We start from the raw sequence: 21,790 nt of genomic DNA on the forward strand, positions 1-21,790 counted from the left end.
ATCACCAACACTCAACCCGCCACGTCCAGAGCCCTGTGTAGGCAGAAACCGTCTTGCAGGAGGCCTCACCACCCACCATGCCCGTCAATCACGATGGGCTGAACCCAGGCAACCTCACCATCAGCATCATCTGATCCTCCACACCACTGACCACACCCCACCCTCCAAGGTGAACCTCAAGGTCATTCCATCAGGGTCATTTCCAGGCCAGGAAAGGATAATGGTTACTGTGGTCACTCCACCCCTCCTGCTAACGTGGAAGCTTTCCTGTCTCCTGCACCTCTTGCCATCTGCATCCTGAGTTGGTTCTCTGCAGAGAAGAGGACCTCAGACCCTCTCAATACCACCAGCAAGCCACCGGGCAGCCTGGAGAGCTGGGGTTTTGATTAAGACTTTTCTGCCTCAGAAAACTAGCAACTGCACACCCCAAGCGTGGAGAAGCAAGTGGCGCAAGGGAGGAGGGTCACCTCACACCCTCCAGGCCCATCCCAGTACACGGACTCCCAGTCCCCCAGCCCCTAGTAGCTGTCTCTGTTGCTCCAGGCAGCCCCTCTTGGAGCCCCCAGATCTCAGTGGAGGAGGGAGGTGAGCGCCCTCCCCACTTGCGGGCACTGCCCCATGTACTCAGGGCCCAGCACTGACCTCCCTGATGGCCCCTCCTCCACAAGTGCAGGGAGGGACAGGCTCTTCCTTGTTCCCTCATCCCCAGATCAGTGCGGGTGCAAGAGCCAGGGTGGGAGGAAGATTCAAGTGGCCCCTCCCAGCTCCCCTGACCACAGGCCACTCGACCAGGGACAGAACATGTGGTTGGTCCACTTGCCCCTCCCCACCTCTGGCAGCTTTGTGAGCACCTTGACATCCTCCCAAACCAAGCCATCCAGCGCTGCCCCCACCCACATCCAGCAGGTCCCGGGAGCTGAGGACAGCCACACTGTGCCTCCCCTGACGTGCCAGCCCCGACCCCTCCTCCATGACCACCACCGACTCGGGCACCCAGACTCACGGAGCCACAGAAGTGGGAAGGTGCAGGAAGGGAACAGCTGGACTTGACACAGTAGACCCACAGGCCCTGACTCCACCCAGTAAAGTGCCCACCGGCCTTGAGCACTCGAACGCATGTCCCCGTGTCTGTGATGCCCTCTCTCCTGGCAGGGCCCCACCCCTGCCCCAGTGTTCCTTCCAGTGGGAAGTGAAAGCAAGCAGGTGGGGGACACTGGATGGGGAGACCCAGGCCCTGTATGGGGAGAGGGCTCACACTCTGCTGGGGGGTTCACACTCTGCTGGGGGTTTTACACTCTGCTGGGGGTTTCACACTGCTGGGGGCTCACACTCTGCTAGGGGAGCTCACATCCTGCTGGGGGGCTCACACTCTGATGGAGGTTCACACTCTGATGGAGGGTTCACACTCTGCTGGGGGTTCACACTCTGCTGGGGGTTCACACTCTGCTAGGGGAGCTCATACTTTGCTGGGGGCTCACACTCTGCTAGGGGGGCTCACACTCTGCTAAGGGAAGTCACATCCTGCTGGGGGCTCACATTCTGATGGGGGTTCACACTCTGATGGAGGGTTCACATTCTGCTGGGGGCTCACACTCTGATGGGGGTTCACACTCTGCTGGGGGGCTCACACTCTGCTGGGGGCTCACACTCTGCTAGGGGAGCTCACACTCTGCTGGGGGCTCACACTCTGCTAGGGGAGCTCACATCCTGCTGGGGGGCTCACACTCTGATGGAGGTTCACACTCTGATGGAGGGTTCACACTCTGATGAGGGTTCACACTCTGCTGGGGGTTCACACTCTGCTAGGGGAGCTCATACTTTGCTGGGGGCTCACACTCTGCTAGGGGAGCTCACACTCTGCTAGGGGAGCTCACACTCTGCTAAGGGAAGTCACATCCTGCTGGGGGCTCACATTCTGATGGGGGTTCACACTCTGATGGAGGGTTCACACTCTGCTGGGGGCTCACACTCTGATGGGGGTTCACACTCTGCTAGGGGAGCTCATACTTTGCTGGGGGCTCACACTCTGCTAGGGGAGCTCACATCCTGCTGGGGGGCTCACACTCTGCTGGGGGCTCACACTCTGCTGGAGGGGCTCAAACTCTGCTGGGGGCTCACACTGTGATGGGTGGACTCACACTCTGATGGCGGGGCTCACACTCTGCTGAGCGGCTCACACTCTGCTAAGGGAACTCACATCCTGCTGGGGGGCTCACACCCTGCTGGGGGGCTTACACTCTGCTGGGGGCTCACACTCTGCTGAGGGGCTTACACTCTGATGGGGGCTCACACTCTGCTGGGGCATTGCACACTCTGCTGGGGGGTTGCACACTCTGCTGGGGGGTTGCACACTGCTGGGGGCTCACACTCTGATGGGGGGCTCACACTCTGCTAGGGGCTCACTCTGATTGGGGGGCTCACACTCTGCTAGGGGCTCACTCTGGTTGGGGGGCTCACACTCTGCTGGGGGCTTACACTCTGATTCGGGGGCTCACACTCTTCTGAAGGACTCACAATCTGCTGGACGGGCTCACACTCTGATTGGAGGCTCACACTCTGATGGGGGGCTCACACTCTGATGGGGGGTTCACACTCTGCTGGGGGGCTCACATTCTGATTGGGGGGCTCACACTCTGATCAGGAGGCTCACACTCTCATAGGGGGGCACATGCATATACACAGAATTTTGGCAAATGGGAGTCAGAACTGAGAAGCAGGGGACCTGGGGGGCATGTAGGAAAACAGGAAGAGAGGCCTCCAGAAGCAGGTGGTTTTGAGGCCGGAGAAGAGGCACAAGGACCAGGGACAAAGGCGCCAGGCGTTCTAGCTGGCGCCAAGGAGGGGAGTGGTGAGGGGCCCGTGGGGCAGAGGACTGTGGCTTGGGAGCCGGGCTGCCTGCCAGGGTGGGGGACTCACTGCCCCAGGTTCTGAGCACAGCTGCTGTCCCTGGGCCGTGACCTCATGCTGTCTGTCCCCTCCAGGTCCCAAACCCAGCTGAGACGGGCAGGCCCGGACTCAGATGCCCCTCGAGGAGGGCAGGCTCAGAGCGGGCCTCTGCCAGGCCCCCCACTCCGCAAGCACACTGTCCGGGGGAGGCTCAGAGAATGGAGGGGCGCTGGGGAAGGGGCTGGGGCTGAGTCCAGAGTAGGGGCTGGGGGTGAGTGGTCTCGCCGCTGAGAGCAGCCCTGCACCCCTCCCCCGGCCCTAGCTCCCCACCCAGGTGGGGGTGCAGAGCACGACCCCACCTCCCACCCACGCTCATGAAGGGCCACCAAAAGGCCTCTGTGTCCAGCTGTCTCCCCCTCCCCCGCCTGCCCCCCTCGCCCGCCTTCTCTGCCCCCATCAGGAACCAGACGGCGTGGGAGAAATCGGGCTGGGAACCGGCCGCTGACAGCGACCTGGGGACCCTGCCAAGTCTCCCTTCCGCTTGCCCCCCTCGGCCTGCCCCCTCACCGCCCTCTCCAAGGAAACCAAGGACTTCGGCGGGGGAGGGGCAAGGCTCTTAAAGGGACCAGGACACGCACTTGGGCAAGGACCCCAAGGAGAAGCCCAGGCCTGGGTCATGAGCGTCCCCCAGGATAGCTGCACCTGCAGGGGGTGGGGAGAGAGCCCAGACTGGCACACCTACAGGGCACCCGAGGCTTGTCGAACAGAACTCTGGGCCCAGTCCTCAGCCCGACTGAGAAAGCTGTGTGAGTGAATGCTGGAAGGTGCCTGGCGGGTGGTCAGGCTTTGGAGAAGACCCTACAGACTGGGGGAGCGCCCCGCCCTCCACCAGCCTGTCCCAGTGTCTGCTCTCCCAGCTCAAGTTCCAGAGTGCAGGGGTGCCAAGCGCCCACTAGTTAGGGAACCCCCAACCTGACTCAATAGCAGCCCGCTGCAGGACTTCTCAGAGCCTTTACAGCCAACTCGAGTGTGGACCCGGGAGCACAAGATGTGGTGGGCATGAAACCCTGGAGCCCACGTGGGCCTGGTATTGGGCACAGCACCTTCCAAAATGGGGGCGCGGCACCCAGGCCTGTCCTGTCCTGACGTCCCCACGCTGGGGCTCAGCCAGAGCAGGTGACTTCCGAGGGCCTGCCCGCTCTGACTTCTCTGCTCTGTGTAACTCTCAGTTGTTCATTTCTAAAAAGGAAACCGCAAAACATTTGCAGCTTCTGAGAAAGACACAGGGAGCTGTCCTTTCAGAACCACAGACGTGAACTCTGGGCGGTGCTTTTGGCCTTTGTCAACCCCGCCACCACCAGCCCATCCTTCCGGACTCCCCTCCCCAGCCACCTAAACATCTGAGAATTCTGAAAAGACTCCCTTTCCCTCCCTAGCAGCCCTGCCCCCGAGGCCCTCACTGCCACTGGCCAGGCTGGCATAAGGGTGTGGGGGCGTAGGGGGGCGGCCAAGAGCCTCGCTGTGAGCAGTCGCCCCAAGTGTAGACGCTGAGCCTGTGTGTGCAAGAGTGCGTGTGTGACTGGGGGCGAGGCAGGTGGAGGGTCTGCACTGTGGGTGGGAAGCCTGACTCAGACTTTCCGAGAAGAGCGTGTCACATGCTTGACGGGTGCGTGTGTCTGCAAGAGGAGGCGGCCCTCCACACACATGACACGTGCACAGTTGCACGTTACATGTGAGCACGCGCAAGTGACGCCAGGTGAGACGCTGCTCAGTGTGTGCCCGGGGCCAGGAGTCAGAGTGTGCCAGGGCCGGGCTCAGTGTGTGCCCAGGGCCAGGAGTCAGAGCGTGCCAGGGCCGGGCTCAGTCTGGCTTGGGGTCTAGGCTCCTGCAGTGACTGGGGCCAAGACTCAGTCATGGGTCAGAAGCTCACTGCTTCTCAGCTGAAGGTCGCTAGCTGCTCTCAATTCCCACCGACCCCTCCCCCCCACCCACATACACACAATTCTGCAGACATGAGACCCTTTCTCATCCAAACACAGGCCCATGCCAGCAGAGACCTGATCCCTGGGCACACCGGTGGAAGCAGCCTGGGGCCCTGGCCCTGGTCCCTGCTTCGGGTCACCTGGGAAACCATCGGCTCTTCTGAGCCCTTTTACGTGAGAGATGGCCTCACCTGGCCACGGAGGGAGGTGCTTCCAGCACAGACCATGGGCGGGGAGAGCCAGCTGCCTCCTTCCTGTCCCGTGCCCCCACCCCGTGACTTCTGGGCCCCAGGCTGTCCAGTTCTGGGGCAGAAGCTTCGGTCCCTACCCTGAGCTGAAGCACCAACCTTCCAGAGCCTTGGCTTCTCCAGAAGTAACAGGCAGGGCTCCCAGGGCCACCCCGGGACTGAGCAGGGAGCTGGTGGGCGCATGCGTTCTGGGGCACCTCCAACGCGGCCCAGCTGTTGGCACCTTCCCCCTGTCCACAGGGCCCTGGGCCCAGGCACAGAGGCCTTAACAGTTCCACCTGTCCAGGGGGTACAGGGAGAGGGCAAAGGAAGCCTGGGGTGCGGGCAGGCCCCCGGTTAGTGGAGGCCACGGCCAGACGTGAGTGTCCCATGGGCCTGGCCACTGTCCGCCCCCTACCCCCGCTTTGCTCCCACATGCAAGCAGGCAGACTCCAGCCACGGGGACACTCCCAGGGGGCGGGATCTGCCCCGACCGTGCCCCGGGGACAGTGAACCCGACACTCATTGGGCTGGCCAGGCCTCTCACAACCTGCTGCCCCTGGAGGGCAAAGGGGAAGGATGGGTCCACCTTTCTGGAAAGCAATTTACTACCAAGGCCTTGAAGTTGTCCAGGGATTTGATGCCAACAAAACAATCATAAATGTGAGCAGAGCTATCCAAGGGCAGGGCTACTGGGTGAACCAGCCACCTCAGGGGCTCCGGGCCACCTTTGAACAGCCCAGTGGGAGGGTTTCTGGACTGTGGGGAGGGGCTTGTGCTGACGTCAGGGGCCAGACGGAGTGGACGGCAGCCACATGATGGCCACAGGGGCCAGCCTGGGAGGACGCGAGCCCTCATTCTTGCCTTTTATTTTTTCACCCTTCTGTCAATCCATTTTGTGCAAAGTTTATGCTACTCGCGAAACTCAGAGAAAAACAGTCTCCAGCACAAAGCCAGAGGGCTGGTTTCCTGGGGTCACAGGGTCCACCCCGGTGCTTCCCTGACCCTGTCTTCAAACCCCAGAGCAGGCAAGGGCAGTGAAGTCCACGCACGGGCCTGCACTCTCTCACCATGGGGCCTTTGCACTGTCTGTTCCTTCTGCCAAAATGCTTGTCCCCAATCACCCACGTGCGGTGCTGAGCAGGCGTCTCTCAAACACCACCCCAGAGAGGCTTCTGTGAACCTGCTCTCGGGCTCCTCACCCCACCTGCCACCAGATCCACTGCTTCCACTTCTTGGCACGTGGCGTGACTGCACAGTTTCACAGGGATCTGGATGTTCCTACTTTCCTGTCCTTCCTCACAGGGGACAGGAGGAGGCTGAGCACCAGCACCTCGTAGAGCACGCTCTGTCAGTGGTCAGGAATCATCGAGGAGGGACGAGTGGGAGGGTGGGAGGATGGATGGATGGGGTGGATGGAAGAGTGGATGGGAGGATGGGAGGACAGGTGGTTGGGGGGATGGGTAGGTGGGAGGATGGATGGACAGATGGATGGATGGGGTGGATGGAAGAGTGGATGGGAGAATGGGAGGACGGGTGGGTGGGAGGATGGATGGATGGAGTGGATGGAAGAGTGGATGGGAGGATGGGAGGACGGGTAGGTGGGAGGATGGATGGATGGAGTGGATAGAAGAGTGGATGGGAGGATGGGAGGACAGGTGGGTGGGAGGATGGATGGATGGGAGGATGGATGGACAGATCAGTGGGTGGACAGATGGATGGATGGATGGATGGAAGGATGGATTGACAAATGGGTGGGTGGAGGATAGATGGATGGGAGGATGGATGGACAAATGGGTGGATGGACAGATGGATGGATGGATGGATGGGAGGATGGATGGACAGATGGATGGGTTGAGGATGGATGGATGGGGTGGATGGAAGATTGGATGGGAGGATGGGAGGACAGGAGGATGGGTGGGTGGGAGGACGGATGGACAGATGGATGGATGGATGAGGTGGATGGAAGAGTGGATGAGAGGATGGGAGGACAGGTGGGTGGAGGATGGATGGATGGGTGGGTAGATAGACAGATGGGTGGATGGATGGATGAGAGGATGGATGGACAGATGGATGGATGGACAGATGGATGGATGGGAGGATGGATGGAGAGATGGCTGGGTGGAGGATTGATGGATGGGAGGATGGAAGGACAGATGGATGGATGGATAGGATGGGAGGACGGGTGGGTGGAGGATGGATGGATGGGTGGGTGGGTGGACAGATGGATGGATGGACGGATGGATAGATGGGACGATGGATGGACAGATGGGTGGGTGGAGGATGGATGGACAGGAGGATGGAAGGACAGATGGATGGATGGATAGGATGGGAGGATGGGTGGGTGGAGGATGGATGGGTGGGTGGGTGGGTGGACAGATGGGTGGGTGGAGGATGGATGGATGGGAGGATGGATGGACAGATGGATGGATGGATAGGACGGGTGGGTGGAGAATTTTGATGGACGCGTGGTAATCACATCCCTCCCCAACAACTTCCACAGGTCCACAGCCCCTACAAACTGCCTCTTGCAGCCTCCCTCCCACCCCACACCCCTGCCCCTGTGGCTGCCCACTCTTACTGGCCATGCCTCACATTCTTCCTGTACCTTCCAACCTCCACACTTTTGCTCAAACTGCTTCTGCCCGAGACCCCCCCTCCATCCTCTGCCAGGAGAACGTGTCCTCCTCACGTGTCAGCCACTCTGGGAGCCTCCCCTGACCTCACAGGACACACCTCCATCATCATGCCCACGGCATGAGGGACGTACCCCATGGCCCTGGGGCCGGCCTGGGGACTGGCAGTGCCAGGGCTGAGGGAGGCAGGTGGTGACGATGACATGCCGCTCTCTGACCACCCCCTCCCCAGTGGATACCAAATGCCTTGGGGGAAGGCCGAGTCCCCACCAGGCCCACCTGGTCCATCAGGTTCCAGCCGCCAAGCTCTCTCCTGCCCAGTTTCCCCAAACTCTGACCCTTCTTGCCTCTGAAGGCTGCCCCCACTCTGGGGCCTTTGCACAGACTCTTGCCTGTGACTACACGAGCCCCCACCTACCTCTCCCCTTGTCTCCCTGTGTCTGGGAGGAACCCTGCTCTGGGTGCCCATGCAGGTGCTGTGACCCTGAATCACAGCCTGGCCAGTCCACCCCAGTGCCCCACCCCCACTCATAACAGCAGGGCGGCAGGGCCTGACACAGGCGGGTGCCGCGTGCCGGGCAGGGAGCTGGGCCCGAGACCCCAGGAGTCCCCGCCTCTGCGTCCCATCGGTCACCCTGGGTCTCACCCAGCTGCCCTGCTCTGTGGCCATGCCCCTTCCCCTCACCTGGCCTGGGGACCCCCGCAGGCCTCTGGACCCGCAACCATGGAGCTCCCTAGGAGGGGTGGGAAACTGGCTGGGTGGCCCCCTGCACTGTCAGTGCTGGACCAGGCAGGAAGACACTGTGCCCGACGGGTGTGCGGGGTCGGTCAGCAGGCGGCCCCGAAGCTGGAGCCCAGGCCCCTCCCTCCTGGCCGCCGAGCCCGCCCCGGAGGCCGCACGGCTGAGACACTTACGGGTCTGTCTCGTCCCACAGGATGCAGGTCTGGTTGGTGGTGCCCTGGGAGAGACGGGGGAGTCAGGCCACCTACCTGCCCTCGAGCTCCACCTGAGGCGGTGTCCACGCAGGGTCCCGGTGCCCCGCCTGGTGCCCCGCCTCCGCTGCTCCCCAGAGACGGCGTTTGCAGAGGAGAAACTGAGGCCCAGAGCAGGGAAGGGGCTGGTTCAGCCCCCAGCCCACTGCCCAGCCTCGGGGACCCCTGTCCCCTCTCTGGGAGGGGCTGGGCAGCAGCGGCCGATTCCGCTTAATACGAAATGGCCACTGGGAGGGTCAGGGGCACAGACAGGGCTCGGCAAGCATTCCTGCCCCACAGGCTGCGGGGTGATTACAGGGGGGCTCCTGCCTGATGAGGGAGGGGCCAGGCACAGAGAGGCTGGGCATGGCCCAGCGCCGGACGACGCTGCCCATCCTGGCTGGAGAGCGGGGCGGGTGTGGGCAGGCTCTCGGTGGTCAAGGGTGTCTCAGGCCCGACGGAGAGCCCGGGGAGGAGAGCGTGGTGGGCCTGCGGGGGGGACATGGCAGAGGATGGCTCCATCCTCTCCAAGGAGCAGCTGGCCTGGCAGGGCCCGGGAGCAGCAGCCTCGGACCCGGGTTAGGGTTAGGTTGCATTCGGCTCCTTCAGTCCCTGCCTGTGACCCTGGGCAAGTCCCTGAAGCTCTGCCAGCCACTGTCCCCGCCCACCGCTCGGGGGTAAAGGAGCTCTCTCTCAAGGCCAGCCAGAGGCCGCGACGTGTGTGCACACGGGGACAGGTGGAGGGGTCCATGCACGCGGACGTGCACATGGAGGGTACTCACGTTGTACATGTGGGCGAACTCGATCTCCAAGGGTGTGAGCAGGGAGCGAGGCGGGGGCTTCACCGTCACCGAGATGACCTTGGAGTTCAGGACAGTCGTGTTCCTGGGGGACAGCCGGCAGGCCATGCTGGGGTCAGGAGCCCCTCGCCCCACCTCCCCTAGGCCTGGCCTCCCAGGCCCCCACCCACCAGGCCCAGCCTCCCCAGGCCACCACCCCTAGACCCAGCCTCCCCAGGCACCCCACCCCGCAGACCCGGCCTCCTGAGGCCCTCCACCTCTAGAGCTGGCCTCCCCAGGCCCCCACCCCCCAGACCCGGCCTCCCGAGGCCCCCCACCCCCTTGACCCAGCCTCCCCAGGCTCCCACCCCCGAGGCCCGGCCTCCCCAGCCCCCACCTCCGCCAGACCCAGCCTCCCCAGTTCCCACCTGTGCCCGTGATGCCCACCTCTGCAGGGCCAAGAAGCTGCCCAGGTTTCGGTAAAGCACAGTGCCCACCACGAACACAGACGAGTCATCAGCCTCTGGAAGAGAGCACAGTGGTCGCCCTCCTCCCACCACCCCCAGGCCAAGGCCCTGCTGGGCAAGAGGAGTGTGTCCTCCCCTGCCACCCCCACCATGGACACACTGCCGTGGAGCTGAGGTACCTCCTCGGTCTCCCTGAGTGGCCCCTGAAAGCCAGGGGCAGGCAGGGCACAGTTTCTCTTCCTGGGAACTGGAATCGCCTGCTGTGTGACACCAGGCAAGACCCTCTCCCTCCCTGTGATGAGGGGGTCCATTCAGCCAAGATTGCCTGGGGTCTCCCAACATAGGGAGGGCAAAGAGGGCTTCCTGGAAGAGGGGGCAATCTCAGGAACACTGAGATTGTGTAGAAGAAACGGACACCACCCTGGCCCTTGATGCAGCACGTCAGAACTTCTGGAGTGCTTCTGGAGTGGGGCTGGGAAGTTCTTTCGGGGGACTGAGAAGTTCCAGACTCTGGGGAGCTCCTCCAGCCCCCTGAGGCCCTCACCTGCCAGCCCCGTGGAGAAGACACTCTTGGACACAGTGACCCTGTCCTCCGGCACCTTGGCCCAGTCGCCTGTGGCCCGCCAGCCCTTCATGGGGAAGCTGATGTCGGTGGCTCCGCTGGCTGGGAGCTTGTGGATGCTGAGGACTGCGGCGGGGTGGGGGGTGGGGGGAGGTGAGAGACAACAGCGACAGACAAAGGGAGACGGAGACAGAGCGGTTTCAGGGTACGGAGCCTTCGCCCTGGGACGGGAAGTTGGGTGGGACCATCACGGGGCTGCTCCTGGCTCAGAACAGGCGCAGTGTTCGTGGGGCCACCCAGCCACACCACGCGAGGGGTGTGCAGGGGGTACGCGGGGTGCACAGGGCGTAGGGCATTGGGTGCAGAGGATACAGGGCTATGAGTATATGAGTGGGGTGAATCGGGGTGTGGGTGTACAGTGGGTGCACAGACTGTATATGTGTAGGGTGCACAGGTGCGAGTGTATGAGTGGGGTGTAGGGGAGAATGGGGGTGTGTGGATACATGGTGGGGGAGGTCTAATGAGGGGTGATGGGAGGAGTCCAGGGCCTCCTTTGGTGACAAAGGCTGGGCCCTGAATGTCCACTGGCTCCGGACAGGCTCCCTGGAGGTGGAAGGTCAGGGGACTCGGCCCGGGCCTAGCCCACCTCCAGGGGCTGTGGGTGGTGCTGGGTGGCCAGGGGTCCAGCCTCTACAGCGAGGTCCAGGGCTGGGGGGCCGAGAGCTGAGGTGGCCTCCGGGTCACGCCTGTCACATGTGGCCACAGAAGAGCCCGCTTTCCGGCCACTCCCATCTCACCCAGAACAAGGGCCCTGTCAGCCCAGTGAGAAAGAGACCCAGCAGCCTGGAGCCACTGCTGACCCTGCCTCCAGGGGACCTCCAGGCCGGGGTCTCCCCACCTACAGGAGGACGCTGCTCCCACTCCCTTGGCCTCAGGGGTCTCCCCAGCTCTGGGGTCCTGAGCTCAAAGGCGTAAGGCAGGACCAGGGCTCTAGGACCTTCTAGCTTAGCAGGCATTCATCGCTGCGTGGGCAGGTCCCTGGGTGCGAGCAAGCACAGTGGGCCCAGAGGACATGTCCCCAGAGGCCCAGGAGCCTCTACAGAGGCAGTGACCATCGCCCTCCTCGGCGCTGTGTGGACCACCGCCGGGCCTGGGCCGCACCCCAGCTCCCCACTATGAGAAGATCATCTGGGGAGGTGCCCTGGACAAATGTGGCCAGGAGAGCTGTTTAAGAGGAGTGGTGGTGATCACTGAATGCAGCTGCTGCAGGTCCTTGTGCCGACAGCCATCGCGAGCCTCCCAAGTCCAGGCCCGCCTTTGGCTCTCTCCAGCCCCTCGAGGCCTGCACCGCCGCCTCCCCATTTGAGATTCTGTCAGTGCTACTGAGCTGGGTGTCGCCAGGCCCCTCTGACAAGCGCTTCTGGGAGCAGAGTGCAACCTTGCCTTCAAATCTCCGAGGTCCCAGCACAGCAGGTACTGGGGACAAGGCACCGTGGGCCCCCAGCCCCGGGGAGATAGAAGCTGTGGCTGGGGCTTCCTGCTGCACCCCAAGACTCTAAGTGTCCAGGGCCTGGTCTGGGTCCAAGAGCCCCCACGCCGACCCCCTCCCAGGATCACATCCGACCATCGTCAGGAGACTCAGGTCTGTGCACTGAGGATCATCCCAGAACCCGGCCCGGGGGTCCTGAAGTTCCGGCACACACGGCCGGAATCTGAGGCTGGAGGGCCCCGTCCAGGCGTGCCAGGTGAGGCCCGAGGGTCAGAGAGCGAGGGCCGGGCTTACCCAGGTTGTCTGTCACCTGGTACGCGTCCCGCAAGTCTTTCATGCGGAAGCCGATGACGTCCACGAAGTCCTCCACTAGCCGGAAGAGCTCCTTGGCATTGGGGCCCATCTGGGGACGGGATGGGGGCAGGGTCAGGGAGCCTCAAGGCGGTGGGGGCAGCCCAGCCAAGAAGGCGCCAGATCTGAGTGTCACCCGAGTCCCCTGCCCCCGCAGCGGGGACTCAGCCGCCTCCTTCCCTCATCTGTTCCCTCCTCGATGGGGTCCTGTCGGTCACTCCCTACCCCGCAGGGCTCTGGACCTGAGTGTCCACCGCCTATTTGTGGATGAGAACACTGAGCCCAGAGGGGCTGAGGCTCTCCGGCCTATGGCCGGGTGTCCAGATGGGAGGAGAGCAGGGGTCTCTGGGCACCACAGCCCCTGAGTACAGGGAGTGGCAGGTTCCCAGTCAGTGCTGGGGGGAGGCGGACCGTTCTCTCCAGATGAGAAGGGACTGCCACGTCCCAGCCTGCACCCTACGGCCAACACGCTTTCTCAGACCCCTCCCTGAGCCCCGTGCGGTGGGCCCGTCATCTGACGGACGGGAACGCCGAGGCTCAGAAGGCTGAGTGACTTCCTGGGAGAGGCCCATCTGGGATTTGAACCCAAGAGCCCGCCCTGAGCCGGCCTGGGGAGTGGGGAGGCGCGGAGACGCCCGCAGCACCCCAGGTGGGCAGGCGTACCAGCTGCGCCTCCTCCCACTTGTCCCGATTCTCCTCGGCCAGCAAGTTGCTGATGATCTGCACAAAGTTCTGGAAGGAGAAGAAGAAGGGCCAGTGAAAAGGCATGTGTGCGCAGCCTCTGCGACCCCAGGGCCTGCAGCCCGCCAGGCTCTCTGTCCACGGGATTTCCCAGGCAAAGAATACTGGAGTGAGCTGCCGTTTCCTTCTCCAGAACAGAGAATCAGGCACCAGAGTCATGGCTCAGTGTGGCCGGGGTCAGAGTGTGGCCAGGGTCGGGGCTCAGCGCGGGGCCCGGCTCAGGGTTCAGTCTGAGGTCGGGACTCGGTCTAAGGCTGGGGTGGGGAATGCCCTCCTGGGTGCCCACCTGCACGTCCCCAGGGGTCGGGCTGTAGTACGCCCGGCGGAAGATCTCTGTCATGTTCCTTAGGACGTCGATGGTGGACAGCAGGTCCCCGCTGTAGCTGGTCCCGTCCTGGGAGATCTCCACCAGGGTCTGGATGACCTCGGAGACGCCCTCCCCGGGCAGCCCACGCTGCGCCTTCGCTAGGTGCTCCCGGGTCTAGGGGGACAGACGGTGCAGGTGCTGGACTGCAGGCGCCAAGGACCGCCATGCCCAGAGGGCGCTCTGCAGCCCCAGCCACGCTGACCCGCGTCCACAGAGCGTGCCACTGGGGACGTAGGGTTATGTCTGGGAGTGGGGGTAGAGATGAGCCCTGGAGTGATGGGAGGGGTGGGGTGGGAGACCTCGGGGCCCAGCCTCACCATCATTTGGATGTTCCGGTAGTCAATCGACACACAGCGGATATAGGTGGGGGGCTCCCAGTAGGCGATGCCTTCTTCATCCAGCTCACAGCGTCGCAGGATGAGGCCTGTGGAGATGGGGGGTCGGCTCCATCGCCCACTTCTCAGGAGGATGCCCACATCTGCCGCAAGAGTCCCACCCACCCAGCCACAGCTCCCAGGTGCCTCCAGCTCTCTGGATGGCCCCCAGCCCTGGAAGCGGACACTCGCCTGTGGCCGTGTTCCAGGAGCAGGGCTGGCACGGGGGCCAGGCCCCTGGCGACTTTCTTTCACTCAAAACATTTCTGAGCAGATGCTGCCAGCCAAGCACTGGAGCCTGGTAGGAGCCAAACCTACAGGCCAAACCTGTGTGGAGGCTGAACCCTGGGCCGAGTGACAGGCTTCAGAGTTCAGCCCAGGGCTTCTCCCGGAGCCCCTTCCTACCCAGAGCCCTGGAGAGAACCAACAGCCCACCGCTGCCTGGCTCCACCTCTGGGGTCAGGGGGCCCCTCATGACCCTGGTGTGCTGTGGACGCTGGGCAGCCTTGGGGCTGACTGGGGTCAGGTTGGACGGCCTTGAACATGGGCACAGCCTATGACCCAGACCTTACTCCCAGGGAGCCAGGCACAGCTGTGATGACCCTAGGGAACTGCCAGGACACTGTCCCCCAACAGGAGCCACGGGGCAGGACGGGACACCTGGTCTACAGCACGGTGCAGAATGAAAATGAGGGATCACACAAGCAAGGCTAGAGAGGTGACACCATCCTGCGACTCGTGTTTCCACTTTACTTCCCTGGGTTTGCAAGTCGCTCCCCAGAATCTGTACTATTCAGTAAACAGAACAGGGCACGGGGGCTGAAGCCACGGCTGGGAATACACAGCCTCCACCATGGTCACCAGCCTTATTGGGGGGTGGGGGGTGGGGAGCCCACAGCAAGTTCGTTTTACAGAAAGAAATGGAAGTTCAGAGAGGGTAGGTACTTCCTGAATGTCACACAGCACACGCTCCTCAGACAAGAGGGGAAAGGAACCCAAACTGTCTCTGCAGAGGCCCTTCTGGGAGCCCACCCTGCTTTTCCCCCACCTCATATCACTCCATAGGGTTGCGTGGGGATCAAGACCACGGTGTCCAAAGCTGACTTCCCAGTTACTGGCCACGCAAGCCCAGGGCAAGGGTGTGGGCTCTGTGCCTCTGGTTTCCCACATGTAAAGCAGTGACATCGTGGAACATCACACTAAAGGGCTTCATGCTGGCACCGGCTCTGCTGACTTAGGACACGGCAGCCCTGTGTCCCTGCCCGCACCCCTCCAGCCTTGGTGTGCACGGGGCTGCCCGGGCGGAGTCTGGGCCATGTGCCCTGTGCTGACAGCTCTCAGGCAGGCCTCCAGGGGCATCTCGGTGCCTCCAGCACATCCCACAAGGAAGGGACAGGTGCCCTGCCAGCCCCTGCCCCCTCGGCCCTCACCTGTGGCGTTGCGGGGACACCGGACTGCAGCCACCTCTCCGGCCGGGGTCTCCTTCCAGACCACAGCTCCGAAGTTGTCCTCATCACAGATCTCGTGGGGCTCTGCCAAGGGCCAGAGACATGAGTCGGGGCAGGGGAGAGGGAATGCAGGGAGGGGCAGAGAGCTGGCAGCAGGGTCAGGAGGGCCCAGACGCCACGGGACATCCACCCTCACAAAGCGGTCGTCCCCCAGCTGCGCCCCGAGCGCCTCCCCCGCCTCAGGGTCCAGCTGTGGGGTGGGGTAGAGACACTCACCGGGACACCGCTGCGCGCCACACTGCCGGTATTCATCCTGGGGGCCCTGGCAGGCCACTCCCCCAAAGAAGGGCCCCAAGCAGGCACGCTCCCGCCGCTGCGTGCCACCCCCGCATGTGACGCTGCAGCTGCCCCAGGACGCCCAGGCCTGCCACTTCCCATCCACTGCAGGACACGGCCGCGCATGGAAGCACGAGAATGGGGACGAGGGGTGGGCAGGAGCCATGGGGACGCAGGGGCAGGGAGCCGGGAGCGGAAGGAAGTTGACACCAGGGAGGGGAAGGCAGAGCTCAGCTTGATACACGATAAGACAAGTACCCCATGTGCACCGGCCCCCGGGACCCCCCACCACCACCCCCATATCCCTGGGGACTCGTTCCAGGGCTCCCCAGCAGCCCCCAGCCCACCAAGTGACTCAGAACCGCAGGTCCCCACCCGCAGGCCCCGGGGCATGGCCTGACCTGGACACTGCTGCAGGAAGCAGTCTCGCGTCTCTACCCAGTGGCCCTGGCACTCAGCACCCCCATACGAAGGCCCGTTGCACTCGCGTGTGCGCTGCTGCCGGCCCTGGGAGCAGCTGGCGGAGCACGTGCTCCAGCTGGACCACTCGTTCCAGTTTCCATCCACTGCCCGGCCCAGGGGAAGAAGGGAACAGGAAGCCAGTGTGAACAGCCAGGGCCCACACCCCATCTGGGGTACAGGTGTGAGCACCCCACAAAGTCTGAGGCATGGGTGTGACACCCAAGGAGGTCCCAGCACCCCAACACCCCTGGCGCACCAGTAACAACATTGTAGGTTCTCTGGCCTACAGCCTGATCACAGCCTGGGGTTCCAATCTCACCTCTGAGGCCCCAGAAGGTGGGTCTGAGTGGACAAAGTTGGGCTCCGCGGGCTGACCGGTGGCCCACGGGGTCCTTTCCTGTCTCACCCCACCTAGCGCCCTCCCTCTCACCTACCAGGGCACAAAGCGATGTTGCAGAACTTGGTTTGCTTTTCCGGGCCCTCACAGGGGTTGCCTCCAAACTGGGGCGGCCTGCAGGTGCGCGTGCGGTCCCGGAAGCCGCGACCGCAGGTGCTGGAGCACAGGCTCCAAGGCGACCACTCGTCCCAGGCGCCATGCACTACGGAGGGAACGTAGCGCTCTGCGACCCCTGTCCGGCCCAGCCGGCAGCCGAGCCACCTGCCCCGGACTCCCCGACCCCGGGCCGGCGCCCCGCCCCTACCTGGACGCCCCGCCCCCACCCCTGACGTCCCGCCCCGACACCACGCCCCTAGCGGACGCCCCGCCCCGACACCACGCCCCTACCCGGACGCCCCGCCCCCTGCCGGCGCCCCGCCCACCTGGACACACGGCCGAGTTGTTGCAGAGCCGCTGCTCCCGCAGGGGCCCGCTGCACTGCGTGCTGTAGGAGGTCGACACGCAGAAGCGCGTGCGGGTCTGCCAGCCCTCGCCGCAGGTGCTGGAGCACACGCTCCACGGGGACCACTCCTCGGCCGCGGGGTCACCTGTGGGCCCAGACCTACAGCATCACAGGCCTGCTGCTGCCCCTGTACCTGCGCTGCGGTCAGACCCCCCAGGTGGCCGCAGCAAGGCCCGTGAGCTCCCCCCTCCTTTTTTTTTCTCGACTGGCCCCTTCGCCTCACACCATTTCTTCTAAATCCAGTGTGCCTGGAGACCAGCGCCTGGCACCTGAGAGATTAGTCTAATTATGGGAAATTATTACAGTCATTAATTGGAATCAGCAGCAATTAATGACGTACAGTATTTGGCCAAAGACCTAATACCCTGGAACCAACTTTCCCCACTTGCCAGTTTTAGTGCGTTTGCTGTCAGCCCCACCCAGACGCTGCCACTTACCTGTCTGCGGGGCCGGGAACCCAAACTGCTGCAGGTCGTCCCCCAGCTCCTCACGCCGCCGGGCATCCGTGGACCGCAGGGACTGGCTCCTGGAGTTTGTGCGCCCGGCGGCTGCAGGGCGGGTCCAGGTAAGCGCCCAGGCCCTGACCTGAGGCTCCCGCCCTGCAGCTCTAGAGGGGCGCTCTTGGCCCTTTGTCCCTCAGTCCTCAGTCACAGTAGGGCCCAGGCTTGCCAGCACCAGGGCCACTTGGTCCCACTGGGCAGCTGAGAAACCTGGGACCAGGGCACCCTGGTCTGGGGCCAAGCCCTGTCCGATCCAGACTCCCCTGCCCTGCGCCCCTCCCTCTCTCCCCGCGGGGCCCGCAGCGTCACCCGCAGGGCGCCAGGTGTGGATGGCTGCTGCTGTCCCCTCCTTAGCATCCCGCCTGCGGTCCTGCATCCTGCCTGCGGTCCTGCGCCCCGCGGCCCAGCCCAGACACCACAGGGCCCTCCCCAGGCTTCTGAGATGAGCTCCTCTCCCCAGGAAAATTCATCGGGGAAGAAACAACCCGAAGAATGACAGTCTCATTATAACTTGATTTAACTTTATGGAAGCAGCTAAAATATGCATGAGGTCATTAGAGAGCCTTATTAGAGAAATACATCCTGGAGGCAAGATGCAGCTGGGACAGGCAGCTCTGGTCAGGGCTGGGGATCGGGGTGGAGGGAGAAGCCCACTGACGGCCTTTCCCGTGCACCCCAGAATTCCCAGTCCGCAGGTGCTAAGACAGCCACATCCAGTCTAACACCCGGTCCCGCCCCTCCTCCTAGGCCGTTTCTTCTGATGCCACTCGGCCAGGACGAGGAGTTGGCCCCGCCCTTGGCTAGGCCACACCCCTGGTCCCGCCCCTCACAGCCCGAGCCCGGCCTAGCCTGGCCCCGCCCTTGGGTAGGCTCCACCCCTCTGACCCCGCCCCACCCCAGGTCCCGCCTCTCACAGCCTGAGTCCGGCCTAATCTGGCCCCAGCACCTTCCCTGGTCCGGCCGGACCCAGCCCCCCGCCCTTTTCCCCACCTGGCCCGGCCCGGGCCCCTTCTTCTCCCCACCCCACCACCCGCGACTCCTCCTGTCCCACCCTTCCGCGCACTCACGGCCGCAGGCCTTGCGGTTGCACAGGCGGCCCTCCTCCAGCACCCCTTCGCAGCCGCCGCCCTGGATACCCGGCGCGGGCAGGCAGGTGCGCGTCCGCGTCTGCAGGCCTCCCCCGCAGTCCCGCGTGCACTCGCCCCATAGGGACCACAACTTCCAGCCGCCTGGTGGGAACCAGAGGACAGAGTCAGGGCCGGGGTCAAAGGGCTGCAATGTCTTTCAGGCAGTGTCTCAGGGATCTTGCAGAGGTCTGGGGGTAGAGCGGCCGCTGCGAAGAAGCCTCAGCGTCGGAACCAGCGCAGCGCCCTGGAGGGTCAGCCAGGAGGCGAGAATGGGCCTGGATGACGTTAGCGATGGGGTGCGAAGCACAGGCGGCCGGCAGGGCAGGGAGGGTCAGAGGTGCAACCCCAGTTCCCTCTGGGGTCTGAGTGCTTTCTGGCTGTTTACAGGCTCCCAGGCCAGGGTCTCCACTGACTCTGAATTTAGGTCCCCAGAGTAGGGGCTGGACCCAGAGCTGGAGCCCTAGGCAGGTCTGAAGAATGAATGAATGAAAGGCACCCCGCCCACCCCAACAGCTGTCTTATTCCAAGGGCCCAGTGAAGGGGTGGGGGCAGAGGGGGCTCTTCTACTTGGCACAGAGCCTCAGCGCCTGCGGACCCCCTCCCCATGGTCCTCAGTCTAGTTTCCTCTAGACTTGTTCACCCTCCCCCCATGATCTGTGTGTTCATTACCCCATCACTCAGGGACACCAGAGGCCCCACACCTGGTGGCCTAGTGAGGTCTCACACCCTGGGCCCTGCCAGGCCTCCCCTCCCCTAGACACAGCAGAGACTGGCCTCCAGGCCCCTCTGGCCAGCCTCCTTCAGCCCTCTCACAGATCTTCCTCCCGGTCCTGTCCCCTCGAGCATCATGACCTCATGTCCCTGAAGGTCTGGGCCCCTTGGCAGTCCCAGTGCCACCGAGGATACTAAGAGCCTCCAAGTACTGGGGAGCCACCGAGGGGTGCGGAGCAGGAGGCCAACATCTGGGCGAGAGCTGGGCTGCACTGATGGGTTCAGGGAGGGGCTGCTTCATCCAGGCATTCAGTCCAAAAGTCAGATAGCTCCCGGCCTGAGGGGCTCTGGTGCTGCCACCCCATTTGTCCCCAGGAACTTCAGGGCCCCTTGCTTCCAGAACAGCAGGGTCAGGGCAGACCCAGCAAGGGCATGCACAGGTCACCAAGCACCTACCATGGGCTGGGTGCCCTGCACGCAGCCCCTGACACAGCCCCCAGGAATGGGGCAAGGAGATGGCACTGCCAAGGCCCGGCACTGGGAGTCACCCTGGAGCTGGGCCACTGCCCCACCTGGGGCGGGAGCAGGGGAGCCAGGCTGGCCAAGGGCAAGTCACACCTGGCCTGGCAGGAGGGCCCCTGTGGCCTCTCAGAGCCTGGCTTCTCTGGGGAGACGTGGGGTGAGAGGGCAGACTGTGCAGATCCCTAAGGTGGGTGCTGGAGCTGAAAGACGGGGTTCACGTGGGGGCCCCACCACCCACTGCCCTGGGATGGACAGGTCCACCCCACCCTGCCCTCATGCCCTCCACCTGAGGATGAGGGCGCTCCTTCCCAAGTCTGCCGCCTGTGACGGCAAGCAGCAAGAAACGATGGGGAGACCACAGGCGTGGGGTTTCAGTCGATGCTAGAAAATCCCACTTTGTGTGTGTGTGTTTTGGCACACTGCCCAGCATGTGGGCTCTTAGTTCCCAGACCAGGGATCTGAACTGAGCCAAGGCAGTGAAAGCGTCAAGTCCTAACCACCGGCCCTCCAGGGAATTCCTCCAGAGAGCCTGCTTTGATGCGCAGCAAGTTGGGCGTCCAGGTGCTGGGTTCTGTGGAGGGCCACGCGAAAGGTGTCAGCTGTGCTGTGCCTGTGCAGGAAACTGACCAGCAGGGGGCGCTGGAAGCAAATGAATGGCAGGCAGGGGAGTGGGCCCAAGTCCCCCAGTTCAGAAGGCAAGGCTCATTCACCCTCCAAGCCCCCAAGCCATCAAGGATCCTTCTCTGCCCTCACAGAGCCCCCCTTCCCAAGCATCCCACCTCCCCTGGAGCCCAGAGAGGCAGAGCCTCAAGGGCACACAGAAGTCAGGCCTGTTCTCAGACCTGCCCTGCAGTTGGGACACGCAGGTGGGTGGGGCAGGTGGGCAGGCCAACGCACCCCGACAAGGGCCCAGCAGGAGGGGCCAGCTCTGACCTTAATTGCGTGGTCTGTGGGTGGGCATGGGCCCTGCTTTCCCCCTCCCGCACATGCAGTGCAGAGAGGCCCGGGGAGGACCTTGCCAGGGCTGCAGAGTAGAGGCCGGGCTGAGCTTTGCAGGGACTCTGGTTCCAGGGGGTCAAGGGCCCTGATTCCGAGCCCCTCCTGAGCCTGGGCTTGATGCCCTGTGCTCCCACCAGGGCCTCTCTGTCCCCATTGTCCACGTGAGAAGTCTGAGCCTGCCCTAGTGACAGAATGCCTGGGCTCCCCTAGTCAGGAGGGGCTGAGTAGGTCATTGGACCTGGGCTCCCACCCTTCAAGGCCCGGTGCTCCCCCAAGGCTGGCTCTCAGGTAGCATCCTGGGCAGCAGAGTCCTGTCTTCCCCACTTCCTGTCCCCCCTCCCTGCTCGGCACTGGATGCCTCAGGAACCTTGAGTCCCAGTCCAGGAACCAGGTGTGGACCCACTTACAGCAGAGGAAACCGAGGCTCAGAGAGGGGTGGTCCAGACAGTCGGGAGCTGGTGAGGCTCCCCCCACCCCACCCCACAGGACGATCTGCCCTGGAGTTGAGGAGGCAAGCAGGCCTGAGCCTCACCAGGCAGGGGGCTCCAGGGTCCCCAGGGCTGGGTAGGAGCCAGAAGCATGGAGGCTACTATGCAGATATGACTTGGTTTTGAACTGCAACTGCCTGTGTCCCAGGGGTTCGGGGTGTGTGGCCAGCAGACCAGGGCACAGGGGAGTGGGTGGGGGGCCCCAGGACAGCCCCCCGTGCATACTGCCCGTGAGTGGCTCTGAGGGTGTGACGGGCTGAAGCTGCCCAGACGCGGGGCCTCACTGCCACCACTTCAGGTGCCTTCCCTTGGGGCGGTGGTCGGCAGGAGCCCCACAGCCACGCCCATTTGATAGCAACGGGAGCCGGGACCAGGCCCCCGATCAGATTCCAAGCACTGCCCCTGTGGCTGTGTGGCCGTCAGACAAGGCAGGCTGCCAGCAGCACTCTAGGCCGCTGGCCTGGG

At 63.6% G+C, this 21,790-nt stretch overlaps 1 protein-coding gene across 5 annotated transcripts in view; it reads right to left on the minus strand.

Moving 5' to 3' along the window:
- ADGRB1 (adhesion G protein-coupled receptor B1) overlaps nt 1-21,790 on the minus strand; it is a 77,893-nt gene that overhangs the window by 36,410 nt on the left and 19,693 nt on the right. For all 5 annotated transcript variants that reach the window (XM_061438421.1, XM_061438420.1, XM_061438416.1 and 2 more), the window contains exons 3-17: nt 18,546-18,707; nt 17,416-17,526; nt 16,899-17,063; nt 16,514-16,678; nt 16,019-16,183; nt 15,558-15,722; nt 15,264-15,365; nt 13,777-13,883; nt 13,379-13,573; nt 13,015-13,083; nt 12,295-12,403; nt 10,494-10,637; nt 9,930-10,005; nt 9,486-9,588; nt 8,647-8,690 (exon numbers count right to left, since the gene is read on the minus strand). In XM_061438421.1, coding sequence (XP_061294405.1) covers nt 8,647-8,690; nt 9,486-9,588; nt 9,930-10,005; nt 10,494-10,637; nt 12,295-12,403; nt 13,015-13,083; nt 13,379-13,573; nt 13,777-13,883; nt 15,264-15,365; nt 15,558-15,722; nt 16,019-16,183; nt 16,514-16,678; nt 16,899-17,063; nt 17,416-17,526; nt 18,546-18,707 — 1,882 coding nt within the window. The remainder of the gene's footprint in view (nt 1-8,646; nt 8,691-9,485; nt 9,589-9,929; nt 10,006-10,493; nt 10,638-12,294; nt 12,404-13,014; nt 13,084-13,378; nt 13,574-13,776; nt 13,884-15,263; nt 15,366-15,557; nt 15,723-16,018; nt 16,184-16,513; nt 16,679-16,898; nt 17,064-17,415; nt 17,527-18,545; nt 18,708-21,790) is intronic.

This window comes from Bos javanicus, chromosome 14 (genome assembly GCF_032452875.1).
Source record: "Bos javanicus breed banteng chromosome 14, ARS-OSU_banteng_1.0, whole genome shotgun sequence".
Classification (NCBI taxonomy): Eukaryota; Metazoa; Chordata; class Mammalia; order Artiodactyla; family Bovidae; genus Bos; species Bos javanicus.